We start from the raw sequence: 16989 nt of genomic DNA, 5'->3' as shown, positions 1-16989 counted from the left end.
CACCTGATGACTTTTGTTGTAACCGTGGAAGCCACCAGATGCATGTGCTCTGCCTGGGCTGGGTGGCGGTGGTTCAAGCGAATGCGACTGAGGCGGAGAGGGAGGCAGGGAGAGACCATACATACCTGATTCCACCTGACGGTGTTGGCATCCTGGTCTCAATGTTTCCCTGGCTGTACATACATGTGGGTGACGTGGCCAGCAATAGCAATGCTCCCCCCATGTGATGCAGGCATGGTCAGTGTGTAAGGAGAATAAGCGCGCTGTTGCTGGCTGGACTAGATGGAATCGGATGTGCCTGCGTGCCTGACTGTGCTGGTGAGTTAGGCTCAGCTCGCTCTCAGCTCTGGTGAAGGGTGGGAGGGCTCTTGAAGCCTGGCTTTCCATCCATGTAAACCCTGAAAAGGAGGGGGGGGGGGCGGCTGAAAGCGACTGGGTTGGGGTTTCTTTTGGGCCTGTCATGTAATCCCCAAAGGTGTGTGTGTGTGTGTGTGTGTGTGTGTGTGTGTGTGTGTGTGTGTGTGTATATGTGTGTGTGTGTGTGTGTATATGTGTGTATATATGTGTGTGTGTGTATATGTGTGTGTGTGTGTGGTTGGTACTAAAGCCTAAAAGTGGCCCTGTGGGGGGAGGGGGCAATATGCATGACAGTAATGTCAGCAAGTGTCATCTAGGGGCCTCTTGGGTTTTTCTTTTTTTGCCCCAGGGCGCCATTTCACCTAGAACCAGCCCTGCACATGGGAATCCCTGACTAGCCCAAGAGTGCAGGAACCACCTGTGCATCTTTATATGGTTTAAGTAGGAGTCACTTGTGTAGTGTAATGCATAGCACTAGTGCAACATGCTGCTAAATGTGTGCACCCATAGTTGAAACTGAGAGGTAAGAGGTGCCCCAAAGGAAATATGACTTAAATGAGTGATATATGTAACTAAAAAAGGCTTACCTGAAGGCAGTAAACTACTAAAATTAATAATTCAATATTTATTAGCACTGGAAACAACGCATTTCATCAGGTTAAAACAGTGTCTCTGTAAAGGAAGTTATCCGTCTGTAGGAGCAACTTTACATAATATATAATGTTTCTATATTATTCACACATTTTTTGTTTTGCTATACTACACCCTATGGGGCTCTTTGTGTTTTTATTTCTGGAAGGCTCTTTAGAAACCTTGCCAGACGCCCATCACTACTAGTTGAAGTATGGGTACAGTCTACTTTTGCCTTGGTACCGTAGTAGACTTGGATCACAAACTTTGTTCTGACAAATACACCTGACAGAGAAGTCATATGTGTTATGCAACAAGTGTGGCCATCGTGATTTTCACACCCATAACAGGTGTAGCAGCAAAAAACACCTGATCTGAAGTATAGTCCCCTGTATCAGAGGGAGGGAAGGTGACCCACAGCTCTGGGTCCACCTACAATTACATGGGGCAGCTTCTCTCTAGTTATGCCCCTGCAACCATAATGCAATTACACTGTAATGGATGAACCCATTATTTTTACAGGTAATGTACTATGGGCTAGAAATAATATTTAAAAATAAGAAATAAGTTAAACCCCAGGAAACCCACATTTAATACATGCTTGTGTTTGTGTATCCTGGCTGGATAGTGTACTGGTTACTATACAATACAATACAATAACATCTCTATAGCGCTTTTCTCCCATAGGACTCAAAGCGCTTAGGCTCTCTCAGATTCAGTAATTAGTAGGATGAAGTATTCACACAACAAAAGTTATATTTCTGCAAATGCCAGACTGAACAGGTGGGTTTTCAGTCTGGATTTAAACACTGACTGACATAGGAGACCAGGGTTCAAATCTAGGCTCTTCCTATAGCAAGTATTTATTCAGTAAGGAGTCATTGGGCAAGACTCCCTTAAGCCTCGTACACAGGCTTAATTAACGTTGGCTAAAAGCATCCAAAACTTTTAAAAAAGAGAAATATGTTTGGTCAGTGCTCTGTATTGCTTTTCAGAAAATGTAAGTGGATGCTCACAAATTGTATTTTTCTTTTGCCCGCAGATCCAAATTTCCAAGGACCTTTGATTGCAATCTTTGCTGTGGGGGCTTTCTTCATCATCACCTCTTTAATTGTTGTAAAATTCTTTAAAGTGGATATCGTTCTCTGGTATAGAAGTTCCTTGTTTTCTCGTCCACATCTAAATGGTATGTTTACATATGGGAAAGACAATGAAACTAGAAATGTTTTTAATAAAAATTGGAAAATACATAATAATAATTAATATTGTTATAATTATACTTAATACATCATTTATGATTTGATATTGTGTACGCTTGCAAAACCACAAAATCTGAAATCAAAGTACAGCACTAAAGAATAATAGTTAACTACTTGCTGACTGCTCCACGCCAATTGGTGTGAGCAGTGCGGCAGCCCCAGGACCGCTCCACGCCGATTGGCGTGAACGGCTGTCTATGGGGCTAGCAGGAGATCGTGCGCATCTCCTGCTTGGGGGGCGCCGCCGTCTAATAGAGTAGTACAGCACTGCGATCAGCGGCAGCACTGTACTGGGGCCAGCCGTGTGACACGGCTGTCCCCCTGGGTGACACAGAAGCGATCGGCGGTGATAGGCTGAAGCCTATCACAGCCGATCGCAGTGATTGGCTGACTGGGGGACGGAGGGAGGGAGGGAAAACATTTAAAGAAATATTTTTTTATTTCAAAAATAATAAAAAATATTTACATAAAAAAGGAGAGCTCTGTTGGTGGGAGGAAAAGGGGGGGGGGGGGGGGATCACTTGTTTGCTGTGTTGTGCAGCCCTGCAGCTTTGCCTTAAAGCTGCAGTGGCCCAATTAAGTAAAAAATGACCTGGTCACTAGGGGGGTTTACCACCGCAGTCCTCAAGTGGTTAAGGTAGCCATACATCTAGCAATGATGGGCAGATTCGACCAAGAGACAAATCTCTCTCTGATCGAATCTGATCAGAGAGAGATTTGTCAGCTGCCCATAAACCGCAGGCCAATTCCCAATTGATTTCATGCTGTGATGCCGGCCCTACATCTTGCAGCATGTGCAATTGACTAATGCAACCAATTTCGGCCCGAAATTGGTTGCACTGTCAGTCGGGCATGCACTTGGCAGAACCAATTTTCAACCAATTTGATTATAATAATCGAATTGGATAGTCGCCCGCCAAGTCGCCTGATGTATGGCTACCTTTACTCAAAAGTTATGACCGTAAAATCTACGGAGTACAGGATGAGTGTTACCTTTCACATTTTCATGCTTCAAGATTCTCAGGCTTGCAAGATAAGATACCGTCACTGTATATTCGGATATAAGTAGACTTTGGGCTTGATTCACAAAGCCATGCTAACTGTTTAGCACGTGAAGAGCCGCTCGCGGACTTTTGTGCACGCAAAGTGCCGCTATTGCGCGATCGTGGACATTTGCGCGTGATAACGCGGACTTTTGCACGCGATCATGTGGACTTTTGCACGCGATCGGTCACTGACCGGCATTTCACGTGCTAACTGTTTAGCATGCCCGTTGTTTAGCACGGCTTTGTGAATCAAGCCCTTTGTGTATAAGTCGACCCAAATTTTTGACCCTCTTGAGCTGGAATTTTTTAATGACTCAAATATAAGTCTATCCAGCAAAGTTAATGACTGCACTTGAGGACCAGGAGGAGTTAATGGCTGCACTTCATTAATTATTGCATCTATTAACCCCTCCTATTCTCCAAGTGCAGCCAATAACTCCTCCAGGGCTCCACATGCAGCCATTAACCTCTCCTACTTTGACACCCCCACCCACAACCCCCTAAAGGGGTGCTGCCTCTCACTGCCCCATCCACCCACAGCACCTAAGCTGTCAGCTTCTCTGACCCCCTCCCACCTTGTAGCCGTCACCCAAAGGCCCCGTTTACACTAAGGGCCTGTTTCCACTACACGCAGATTGGATGCAGAAAAACTGACTCCAATGAATGCCTATGGGAAAATCTGCATTAGAAAAATCGCGTTTAGAAGAAACAGGCACATAAGCATTCATTGAAGTCAGTGTTTCTGCATCCAATCTGTGTGTAGTGGAAACAGGCCCTTAATCAGTTGCTCTCAGTTATTACTGAAAGAAAACTGATTTTCAAAGTAATGCCCATGTTTTCCTATGGCACCTTTCGTAATTCACTCAAGCTGGTCTGCATTAGCGTACCTCCCGACATCACATCATCAGGAACCGAAAGTACACTATGCAGACCAGCATGAGTGAAGTGCAAGAGAGGATGCAGGGCCCACTGCTAGATTAACGAGGGACGTGACTACCACTGGACACACTGCACTTTATCATGGAGGAGGGGGGATCAGACAGTGAGAGGCAGCCACTCTAGGTTGTGGTGGGTGGGAGGGGGTGATCAGAGAAGCTAACAGCTCCAGCGCTGCGAGGAGGGAGAGAAAGGGAGACAGCATCCCACTTCTAGGCTATAAGCAGGGGCGTAGCAATAGGGGTTGCAAAGATTGCGACCGCATTGGGGCCCTTGGGCCAGAGGGGCCCCGTAGGGCCCTCCCTCAACTGCAGTATTAGCTCTCTATTGGTCCTGTGCTAATAATAATCACTTCTATAGATACTCTGAATAGTGGTAATCATTAACAAGCTGTTCCCCATCCCCTTTATTATTATTATTTATTATTATTTAGTATTTATATAGCGCCGACATATTACGCAGCGCTGTACAGTGTATATATATATATTTTGTCTTGTCACTAACTGTCCCTCAAAGGAGCTCACAATCTAATCCCTACCATTGCCATATGTCTATATTATGTAGTGTAAGTACTGTAGTCTAGGGCCAATTTAGGGGGAGCCAATTAACTTATCCGTATGTTTTTGGAATGTGGGAGGAAACCGGAGTGCCCAGAGGAAATCCACGCAGACACAGAGAGAACATACAAACTCTTTGCAGATAGTGCCCTGGCTGGGATTCGAACCAGGGACCCAGCGCTGCAAGGCGAGAGAGCTAACCACTACGCCACCGTGCTGCCCTTCTTGCACCTCTGACACTGTGGTTGTCCTTGGCAGGTTTAGCGCGCTGTATCAATTGTTATGTATAAAGTGCTTGGGGGGCCCCAATGTAAAACTTGCACTGGGGCCCACAGATCCTTCGCTACGCCACTGGCTATAAGTGGAGAAATTTAGGACTGACTTGCAGATAAGATCTAGTACCCCCTGAACTGTGTTGCGGGGACCTTAAGACCTGGCCGAGGGATATCTACACCTATCCCCCCCACCTTACCAGAGGGGTTGAGGGGGATCAGCAAAGACCCCCTACGGCCTTTTTCAGGTCTGGTCATCAAATAACCATAGGTCCTCAGTGGGTAATTCTCGTGACCACGAGACCCACCAAACACACTGTTGTTTTTAACTTATGTCAACAAGACATCCAGTACCCATAGGATTGTCTTTTCGGACTTTAGTGTGCAGATAAGGCGACCCCCCCACTTTTATACTGTGAGTCAGTCAGGGGTGCAGCAATAGCCATAGCAGCTGCTACGGGGCCCTTGAGTAGAGGAGGCCCAGGTGGTACTTGATGTATTCACTATAAACTTTCTTGTGTACCTCCAACCTGTAACTTTGTCTCAGTGCCCATGCAATGTAGATTGCATGAGAATGTAAATTGCTCAAAAGGGTTGGAGCAAATAGCATTGCTCAAGATTGCCTACATCTGATGGCCCCATGAACGTTTTGCTATGGGGCCCCATAATATCTAGCTACGCCACTGGAGTCAGTCTTAAAGAGAACCCGAGGCGGGGTTCTTCCATCGCAATCCATATACAGAGGCTGGTTCTGTCTATAGAGCCCAGCCTCTGTTGCTAGTTCGTTCCCTCCAAAGCACCCCCTGTGCGCTGTCAGACCCCATAAAACACAGCCGTGCTGGCGACACGCAGCGTGTCGCAGCCGGCTGTGTTTATCTCACTAATGTCAGTTTCGCCGCTCCCCCTCCTCCTGAATTGCTCCGGTCCCCGGCCACGTCCCTTCCCTCGCCGCTGATTGGAGGGACGGGACGCGGGCGGGGACCGGAGCGATTTAGGAGGTGGGGGAGCAGCCGAGACTGACAGTAGTGAGGTAAATACAGCCGCGTAGCGCGGCTGTGTTTTATGGGGTCTTACAGTGCGCAGGGGGGGGCTTTGGAGGGAACTAACTAGCAACAGAGGCTGGGCTCTATAGACATACCCAGCCTCTGTATATGGATTGCGATGGAAGAACCCCGCCTCCGGTTCTCTTTAAGCCTCATCTACACGGGTAGATGAGGCGGCGATGTGGCTTATCAATCGAGCCGCCGATGCGGCTCGATTGATAAGATCCGACAGGTCGGATCTTGCTACCGCCGATTCCCTGCTCGTTCCCCGCGAGGGGACAATGGCAGGAAATCGAGCGGAAGATAATACAATACAATACAATAACATTTCTATAGCGCTTTTCTCCCATAGGACTCAAAGCGCTTAGGCTCTCTCAGATTCAGTAGTTAGTAGGATGAAGTATTCACACAACAAAAGTTATATTTCTGCAAATGCCAGACTGAACAGGTGGGTTTTCAGTCTGGATTTAAACACATCCAGGGATGGGGCTGTCCTGATCTGTTGAGGTAAGGAGTTCCAAAACATAGGGGCAGCATGACAGAAGGCTCTGGGACCAAAAGTTTCCAAGTGGACTCTGGGTATGACTAGATTATTAGAACCTGTGGATCTGAGAATGCGGGGATTGCTACGCAGCTGTAACATATCTTTCAAGTATCCAGGGCCTAGATTATTCAGGGATTTAAATGTCAGTAGGCCGATCTTGAATAGGACCCTCCATTCTATAGGTAGCCAGTGAAGGGAGTGCAGGACTGGCATTATGTGGCAGTGACGGGGTTGGTTGGTTAGCAGTCTGGCAGCAGTATTCTGTATCAGCTGTAGGCGGTACAAGACCTTTTTTGGAAGGCCAGTGTAGAGAGCATTGCAGTAGTCCAGTCGGGATGTGATGAAGGCGTGGACTAAGGTTGGCAGATCTTCTGGGGGTATGAGGTGCTTGATTTTTGCAATGTTCTTCAAGTGAAAGATAAGCGGCGCCGGCAGGGACGAGCGGGGAATCGAATCCGGCGCGTGAGCGGGGACGCGGCGGGTACGCGCGGGGACGCGGAAGAGGCGATCCAGCGGCTAATCGAGCCGCCGGATCTACGCTTGTAGATGAGGCTTTAAGGTTCATACACACCTACCAACTATCTGTCCAACTATCTGCCAAAATTGTCTGTTAAGCCCCATTCACATGCTCAACAGCGGTCTTTCAAGGCATGTACACACACCGTATTTTAGCAAACGATGGGTCTGTCAAACCCTCCCGCGGGGTGGTCGTTCTGCTGACAGTAGGACGTGAGTACAAGCTGTCGGCAGACTGATAAGACTGTTTTTGACGGACCCACCGAGCGGATCAGTTAAAAACAGTCTTATCGGTCTGCCAGCAGCCTGTACTCACATTCTACTGTTGGCAGAACGACCGCCCCGCGGTTGTGCAAGGACACAGCCGAATCCCAGAAGCCGTGCCATGCACAGCTATGGAATTCACTGCGCCCCGCACAGAAAAATACTGTAATGTTGGCCGAATCTCTATGGCAAGCAATTTGACCGGCGGCGGCACCATTATTCCCGATGTCAGAGTTTCCCCACGTGATTTGCCTGCAGGGAAACTCTTCTGATTTGGCACGATTTCTGCTCTACTGGAAACGGGCCCTCAGGGTGTGGTTTGAACATATACCTGTAATGCTGGATGGTTTTATACCACACAGGAACTCCATTTGTTTTTTGTATTTGTGTTGTCGGAATTTTTATTGCACTGTGTGTGATGAATGTATCTATCTGTGGTCCTCACTATTTATACATCCACCAGAAAGAGGTTCAGAGTTTATCAGACTAGCAATCATATTAATGATTTCTACTGTAAGTGATCGCTACATAGGAAAAAATAATTTTACTTTGGGACAAATGTAAATCTAATACAGTATGTATTTGTACACATGAATAATTGCTCAATAAAACTACATGTAATGACCTAATCAATGACATAATGAACCATGGCTTAATATATTTAGAGATGTATACTGTTATATTTTACAGATGGAAAAGCATATGATTCCTACATTATGTACCCTAAAAATGCCACTGGGAACAGTTCTTATGAAATGGATTTGTTTGTGCTTAAAATACTTCCTGATGTTTTAGAGACACAGTGTGCTTATCGACTGTTTATAATAGGAAGAGATGATTTACCAGGACAAGGCAAGTATCTTGAGATCGGTCAATACAATTCATTGATCCTAAATGATGTAGTAAGCTGATAAAATTTCTAAATCTTATACAGTAATCTGTAAAGAAAAGTGTTATACGGTAATCTGTAAAGAAAAAAAACCCCATAACAAAACCATAATGCATATCTATAAGTATATGTTAGCTAGGACTACAAGGCTTGGTGTCAGTTCCTTGCTGACATATGTGCCCACAAACTACAGGGTGGGCCATTTATATGGATACACCTTAATAAAATGGGAATGGTTGGTGATATATTAACTTCCTGTTTGTGGTACATTAGTATATGTGAGGGGGGAAACTTTTCAAGATGAGTGGTGACCATGGTGGCCATTTTGAAGTTGGCCATTTTGAATCTAACTTTTGTTTTTTCAATAGGAAGAGGGTCATGTGACACATCAAACTTATTGGGAATTTTACAAGAAAAACAATGGTGTGCTTGGTTTTAACTTTACTTTATTCTTTCATGAGTTATTTACAAGTTTCTGACCACTTATAAAATGTGTTCAATGTGCTGCCCATTGTGTTGGATTGTCAATGCAACCCTCTTCTCCCACTCTTTACACACTGATAGCAACACCGCAGGAGAAATGCTAGCACAGGCTTCCAGTATCCGTAGTTTCAGGTGCTGCACATCTCATATCTTCACAGCATTTTCCTTCAGATGACCCCATAGATAAAAGTCTAAGTCTAAAAGTCTAAGTCTTGCTACATGATGATGTGTTTCCCTCTTTATGCACTGAAGCTGGCATGTCCCCTGAGTTTTTCCAGCAAGATGGTGCACCACCACATTATAGGTGTCAGGTCCAAGCATTTCTAGCTGAACAGTTTCCAGGAAAGTGGATTGGTCGTCATACCCCCGTCCTGCCCGCTACCCCTCCAGCTCGGCGGCCGGCCCCCCCGCACCCACGGACGGGCGGATGCCGCCCCTAGAAATTTGCCGCCTGAGGCAAAAGTTTCACCCCGCCTCATGAGCGGGCCGGCCCTAGCTAAGAATCTACAAAAACATCACTTGAAAAGCAGAAGTTACAAAAATAGGCTAAGGCTCCTTCCCCACTTCTGTGCTGTGTTCAACTCTGGTGGCCTTAGCAATGTACGGCACTTGCATTACTATGCGATTCTCCCCAAAGCTGATGCAATTCCATTAATTTATAATTAATTGAATTGCCTTCTTTTGCATAAAAATAATGTACAACCATGCATTGCAATTCCACGCTGAATAACACTGCATGATGTAAACATCAGGCAGTGCAGTCTATGCACTTATGATGCCCCTGCAGATCACATAACTATGATGCTGAAAACATGATCAGTAACACACAAGTGCGGCTGTGGCCTAAAAGCTGATGAACAACTGTATCCAGAACTAATGTAATCTCAATAAAAGTAAAATCTCCATATATGAGATTAATACATATCAATAAAACAAGTGTATGTATATAAATGCCTAAAAAGTGTGAAAACTATTCATTCAATGTAATAATACATATACCATAGTGAGGGCTGGTGCACACCAAAACCCGCTAGCAGATCCGCAAAATGCTAGCAGATTTTTAAACGCTTTTTTTTATTTTTCTATGGCGTTTTGATAGCGTTTTGCGGATTGCTGCTGCGGTTTTCAGTATAGTAGATTTCATATATTGTTACAGTAAAGCTGTTACTGAACAGCTTCTGTAACAAAACCGCCTGCAAAACCGCTCTGAACAGGCGTTTTTCAGAGCGGTTTGCGTTTTTCCTATACTTAACATTGAGGCAGAAACGCATCCGAAATCCAAAAAATGCCTCACCCAGGCATTTTTCGTTTCTGCAAAACGCCTGCCGCTCTGGTGTGCACCACCCCATTGAGATACATTGACCAAGCAGATCCGCAGCCGCAAGCGGATCTGAAAACGCCCAAAAAGCCGCTCGGTGTGCACCAGCCCTAAATGATGAGAAAATCCACATTGCAGAAGGATATTATTTAATAGCCACTAGGGGGCAGCAGAGCAATACAGACAAATACAATATTTATAAGTATAACTATACATAAAACTTTAACTAAAAATGTGATGATGCTGCTTCCAATGGGCCAAGCAGAAATTCAATGGCCTATTATTACAAATTAGGGAATATCTTTATAAAGAATAAAAGCCTAGCTGAGAATCCCCCATGAAGAGATGGACTAGTCCAAAACCAAAAAAAGTCACTTCTGTCAGATTTCTACTACCTACTGTGACAGCAAAATAAGAGAAAATTAATGTGTGGCTCATTTTACTCTGCAAAAAAATGTACTTCTTATTTGTATATGTTTGCACATTTTTTAAATTTTACAATTTTTCGCCATAGTGTCCCTTTAAAGAAAACCTGTACTGAAAAAAGTTCCCCTGGGGGGGTACTCACCTCAGTAGGGGAGAGCCTCTGGACCCTATCGAGGCTTCCCCCGTCCTCCTGTGTCCCACAGTGGTCTCGCTGCAGCCCCCAGAACGCACAGGCAACAAATCCGACAGCCTGTGCAATATTTACCTTTTCGGGCTCCGCTATTGCGGCCCTTCTGACGGAGATAGGCGAAAATAGCAGATCTCCGTCGGGTTCGCTCTACTACGCAGGCTATTTTTGCCTATCTCCGTGGGAAGAGCGGATACTGCGCCTGAGCTGGAGCCAAAAGGTAAATATTTACATCGCCGCCGCTCCGGGAGGATTTTCTCCGCCGCCATGGGACCAAGGAGGACGGGGGAAGCCTCAATAGGATCCGGAAACTTCCCCCACCCGAGGTGAGTACCCACCAGGGGAGTTTTTTTCATTACAGATTTTCTTTAAGTCTGAGAGGTTCTCTTGCTCAGGAGAGCCTAGTTAACCATTTCAGCCCGCCGGGATTTTTCGCCTTATGCATCAGAGCAATTTTCACCTCCCATTCATTCGCTAATAACTTTATCACTACTTATCACAATTTATTGATCTATATCTTGTTTTTTTCGCCACTAATTAGGCTTTCTGTGGGTGGTACATTTTGCTAAGAGCCACTTTACCGTAAATGCATCTTAACAAGATTAATAAGAAAAAAATGGAAAAAAATCATTATTTCTCAGTTTTCGGCCATTATAGCTTTAAAATAATCCATGCTACCATAATTAAAACCTATGTATTTTATTTGCCCGTATGTCTCGATTATTATACCATTTAAATTTTGTCCCTATCACAATGTATGGCACCAATATTTTATTTGTAAATAAAGGTGCATCGTTTCCGTTTTGCGTCCATCACTATTTACAAGCTTATAATTTTAAAAATGTTTGTAGTATACCCCCTTCAAATGCATATTTTAAAAGTTCAGACCCTTAGGTAACTATTTGTCTTTTTTTTTTTTTTTTCTAATTGTAATTTTTCTTTTTTTTTACTATTAAAACTTTTATTTGGGTAATATTTTGGTGTGGGACATAAACTGTTAATTTTTAATGTTGTTAGCTGTGTAAATAGTAATGTAAAAAATGTGTAGCTGTAGTTTTACTATTTGGCCACAAGATGGCCACCTTCGTTTTTTGTTTCCCTCCTTGCACTTCTCTCTAAGCGGAAGTACAAGGGGGATGCGGAAATCTCTCCGGGCAGAAGAGCCGGAGCCTCACAGGTGAGCGCTTCGGTTTTTCTGCGGGGGAAAGGGATCGGTGATCGGGAACCATGTTCCCTTTCACTGATCCCAGGGCTACCGGGCGGCACAGCGGGGATGCGGGGGCGCGCCCAAGCACGGGAGCGCTGCAGAGCTGCCGCCCGGACGTGAGCTTCACGTCCGGGCGGCGGAAATGGTTAAAGGACAATTGAAGTGAGAGGGATATGGAGCTTGCCATATTTATTTTCTTTTAAACAAAACCAGTTGCCTGGCAGACCTGCTGATCTATTTGGCCGCAGAAGTGTCTGACTCACACCTGAAACAAGCATGCAGCTAATCTTGTTGAATCTGAAAATGTCATAATGGGTAGGAACCCACTAGATTGTTTTTTTTTGTTTTTTGAGTGTTTAGGGATTGCTTTAAATCGCTAGTGATTTACCTAAATGCTTAGCTAATGCAAGTGGATGGGACTGATTCTTCTAGAGCTATTGCGATTAGGCAAATCGCAATCACAGGACATGCAGAGGGAGCTTTTCTATTCTAACGTATTGTATGGGAGCAGGGAAAACGCTTCCAAAATCACTTGCAAAATGCCACTATTAGGGCTGGTTCAGATGGACGTTTGGAGGCGTTGCGTTCGTTGGCGTTGCGTTCGTTGGCGTCGCGTTTGTGGGCTTTCAGCAGCGTTCGTGTTGCGTTTGGATGCGGTCGCGTTTTTTCTTCCCCTAGGGGGACATTAGCCGTCGCGGTTAACTGCCCCTGGAAGCTACATGTAGCTTCCAGAGGCTCCTTGAACGCCAGGAAAAAATCGGGACCCGAACGCCGCTTGAAAACTTAGTACAAACGCTCCCATTCACTTGAATGGGAGCGTTTAACACCAAGCCCCGAACACTGGCTGTAAACGCTCTGCAAACGTCCGTCTGAACCAGCCCTAAATCATTAGCGATTGCAATAGCGCTTTGCACTTTGTAGTGGGTCCCAGTCCACACTCCTGATCTGCTGCATGCTTGTTCAGGGCCTATGGCTAAAAGTAATAGAGGCAGACTATTAGCAGAAAAGGAAATAAATATGGCAGCCTCCATATCCCTTTCACTTCACTTTCGCTTCAGTCAGGTCTATTTTGTGTATTATACGATGTTAAATAGGTACATGTATTTAATGCATGCACAATGTAACTATTTTGTATGTGATTTCAGCTATGGCAGATGTAGTAGATGAAGCAATTTCACAAAGCCGAAGACTGATTATCGTTCTGGGAAATGTGTCCAATGAAAGCACTCTAGGAGAAGACTTTGAACAAAAAATTGCCATGTATGATGCTTTAATACGGAACAAATTAAAAGTGATTTTGATAGAACTGGAAAAAATAACTGATTACTCGTGCATGCCTGAGTCCATTAAATATATAAAACAGAAGCAAGGCGTTGTCCGGTGGAAAGGAGAATTCACAGAAGCATCGCTTTCTCCAAACACGAGGTTCTGGAAGAATATCCGATACCGTATGCCTCCAGCCCCACGTCAATCTGACAGTGAGCTGCACTACATATACACTGAAGACTAAAGACAGAAACAAAACAGTCTATGGACAGTGAGAACAGAGGTGTGATGTGGGTCCATAAATCCGAGCTGCTCAAGAACTATAGAACTACACTTTATTGCACTTTGTTTTTGGATTGAAACATTTGAAATGACCTGATCTGTTAGCAGTGATCAGCGAGATGCAACCACAGTCCAGCATTCAGATGCCTTCACAATCCACATTATCATTTCTATGGCCGGCTTGCTACAAATCACCTCCAGCTTTAACAGCTAAACTTGCTGTCCAGGAATTCACAAATAAGACTTGCATAAACATGCACACTTTTTATAATTCCATATAAACTCTATAATTATGGAAATACACTATGGTCACTGTTTTACAGAACTGGTATCTAAAGGAAACATTTATGGACACATCATATTGATGTAATGGGTGTAGCTAGCGTGTCATATTTCCCTGTTCCCATAAGCGCATCTGGATATCACCGATGAAGGAGAAAAATATATCGGAATTGGGGAATGAGAATTCATATCTGTTTAGCTAGGTTTCATATACCGTATGTAAAGTGGAGTTTCAATAATCATTCTTTTTCCTAGGCCTCGTTCACATCATAGGCGCTTCTGTGTGCATTTCAGCAGCACATATGAATGGCCAAAGTGCATAGACAATACTTCTGCTGTTCAGATCATATGTGCTGTGCTGCACAGCAGTGCAATGTGCTATCGCACTGCTGCATGCATTTTTTGGCCAAGTGCAGCACTGATCCCATTCACTGTAGCGAATGGGATCAATAGCACAGCAGTGGAGATGGCGTACGATCGTGTACGTTGCGTTCCGATTTCAAAGGGAACAGTTATAGTTACTTGTTTTGGACAGCCTCTTCTCTTCCTCCACCCTTGGCTATTAACTTTTGATATGTCTTCTGGGGCCCTTCCAGAGGCTCTTCCATCACCCCTCTTCCACCACCAGGTGGGGCTGTAATGCTGGCACGGTCTCCTGGATCACATGTCGTATCATGTGATCGGAACCAACAAGACATGTCAGGGTTACATTGCCACCTCAGTGAAGGCGGAAGAAGCCATTCCAGCCATCTGGACAGGTAACTTTAAAAGCTCTCTGCCGCCCACTCTGTATAGCCCCAAAGGCTAGGTTAGGCACAGTTCCTGCGGCAGTAAAAATTTGGCCCTGCAGCCAAATTAAGTTTTACTTTAATGAACCACACCCATTCCCATCAATTAATTTTAGCTGTGCCAAAAATGTATGTAGACCTTGGCCCTTGAGGACTGGAGTTGGACATCCCTGCTATAAGCAAAACAACACTAGTCTTGTCTGAATAAAGGCAGCTCCAACCCTAGAAACATTTAGGCTACTTACACACCAGGACGTTGCGTTTAGGGGACGTTATAGGGCACATAACGTGCCCCTAACGCAACGCCTGGTGGTGTTGGAGCAGGACGCTATCAAGAACCGCGTTACAAGCAGCTCTTGGTGCGCCTGCTCTGTCAGAGGCGCTGCGGAGACCACGTGGTCCCGCCAGCCAATCAGCGGCCGCTCCAAAGAGTAAACACTGCAAGTGCAGTGAATGCCAAGTAGCCATGTGCCTGGCTACGTAGCGGCCTCTCCCCGCCTCCTCTCCGCCCCTAAAATAAAAAAAAACACCCGTACTGAGCATGTGCAAACAGTCTAACGCGGCTTAGCCACGTATAAAGTACTGCATGCAGTACGTTGTCTTGACGTGAAGCATTACTGTGTAATGCAACGTGGGCACTGTAAACAGCCCATTGATTTTTTTATTGCTGTGCGGTGGGGGTGCGTTACATTCTGCTCTAACGTGCGCCTGTTACGTCTCACTGTGAAAGCAGCCGTAAATCAAAACTGAAAAGCTACCTGTTTAGAGAAAACTGTAATTAGCCATTGCCAACTTTTTTCTAAGAAAAGCTTCTTGTCTGATAGGTGTGCTGATCATCTCGACTTGTAATTCTTTCTGCCTTCATGAGCCATAACAAAATGATACAGAACAGGTATTCCATTATCACTGGCTTATTTCAGGTGCATGATACAAGCTCGTGAAGTGAAAAAAAATCACCCTGGCACATGAGGCCCATGTGGGAATTTTGCAGTGTGTTGCTGTGCAGTCACAACTTAGGTTATAATGCACTGCAATATTTATGCACTGCAATATTTATAGTGTGAACGCATCACTACACTCTCTTATCTACACCGAGAGTGGAGCTGTGCATAAACAAACCCTGCCAGCAGCATTATGACCCAGTGGACCAGCAGCCCTCATTAAATTGTACTAATTAAGCCACACCGTGCACCTCAACAGGCAGCAGCGGTCTTGACCGATGTGCATCACTTAGCACCACTACTACTGTGAACAGGCCCCTATAGATATGTAGCAGTTTACATACCAATTTACTGACATTCTCATTTTGGGGCTTAACAATTTTTTTTTTTTAGAGGTCAATGTTCCCCAGAGTTTAGCAGATGAAGCATCACTGGGAGATTGAGAACTTCTGTCTTAAACTTTACATGAATGTTTGTAGAATTGGTAATATGTTAAAATAAATGCACAATGTACAGATTTATTTTTCAGAGATTAAAGTTTAAATTTTAAAATGATGTACAAAATAAAATGACATTTTTTTTTTACATATTATGCCAGAGATTCATTTTTTTAAGCATTTTACTGGTGCATGTTTGAGTTTCAATGTCTATTTACACTATGAAATGCAGGAGGCTATGCACTGAACTGCAGTGTTTGGCTACTGTGTTCAGTCTGACGCAGTTATGACCCAATTCAAAACAGTGAATGGGGCCTTGTTGTCCTGCAGACAAAAATGCATACAGCACAGCAGGGCATTTTCAGCACACTGCAGTGCCATGCATTAGTGAGAACATTAAATATTGAGCTCTATGCAGTGTGTGGTGTCCTTGCACTTAGCACACCAAACACATTGCATTAAACAGCTCAGCCTCAGCAACATGTATACTGCAAATAGGCAAGGAAGAGGAGAATGTATTCACCAAGTATGAGGGTTTGTACATGGAATTGATTTTGGTACATACAGGTTTAATAATAGTGCAATTAGACAGACAGTGACAAGATAAAGTGCAGCAATCATGAGGAACAATACATAGTTAGGTACACAGATACAAAAGGAAAGGCTAGTGGGGTTGGTAGGTGGGAGGACTTGTGTTGAGGAGCTGGATGGCTTGGGGGAAGAAAGAGTTCCTGAATCTGGAGGTCCTGGTAAAGATGGACCTATAGCGGTGGCCCAAAGGGAGTAGATTAAAGAGCTGTCAGTCATACTATCTCAGAAAAAAACACATATATAAGTAGATAAATATTTGCTCTTCAGACACACCCACCAGGGGCGTAACTAGAAGACTGCAAGAATTTGATCCCCCCCACCCACCCTGGGGCCCACTCATGGCTGTTTTAGGGGGGCTGGAGGGGTCACAGCATGAGGGGAGAGCTTGGTAGCACGCCGGTGGGGAGGAGGGACAATCCCCCCTCACCTCGGGCTCTCCCCTCTGCGCTCCCCTCCTGCATCTATGTA

At 44.8% G+C, this 16989-nt stretch overlaps 1 protein-coding gene across 2 annotated transcripts in view; it reads left to right on the top strand.

Annotated features, from left to right (window-relative positions):
- LOC137546167 (interleukin-1 receptor-like 2) overlaps positions 1-16078 on the top strand; it is an 81315-nt gene extending 65237 nt beyond the window's left edge. For both annotated transcript variants that reach the window (XM_068268249.1, XM_068268248.1), the window contains exons 9-11: positions 2030-2173; positions 8115-8276; positions 13080-16078. In XM_068268249.1, coding sequence (XP_068124350.1) covers positions 2030-2173; positions 8115-8276; positions 13080-13444 — 671 coding nt within the window. In that variant the 3' untranslated portion in view covers positions 13445-16078. The remainder of the gene's footprint in view (positions 1-2029; positions 2174-8114; positions 8277-13079) is intronic.
- Positions 16079-16989: the final 911 nt, after the last annotated feature.

Source organism: Hyperolius riggenbachi, chromosome 2 (assembly GCF_040937935.1).
Source record: "Hyperolius riggenbachi isolate aHypRig1 chromosome 2, aHypRig1.pri, whole genome shotgun sequence".
Lineage (NCBI taxonomy): Eukaryota > Metazoa > Chordata > Amphibia > Anura > Hyperoliidae > Hyperolius > Hyperolius riggenbachi.
Note: the sequence above shows the minus strand (reverse complement) of the source record. Positions and strands in the feature narration are given on the sequence as shown.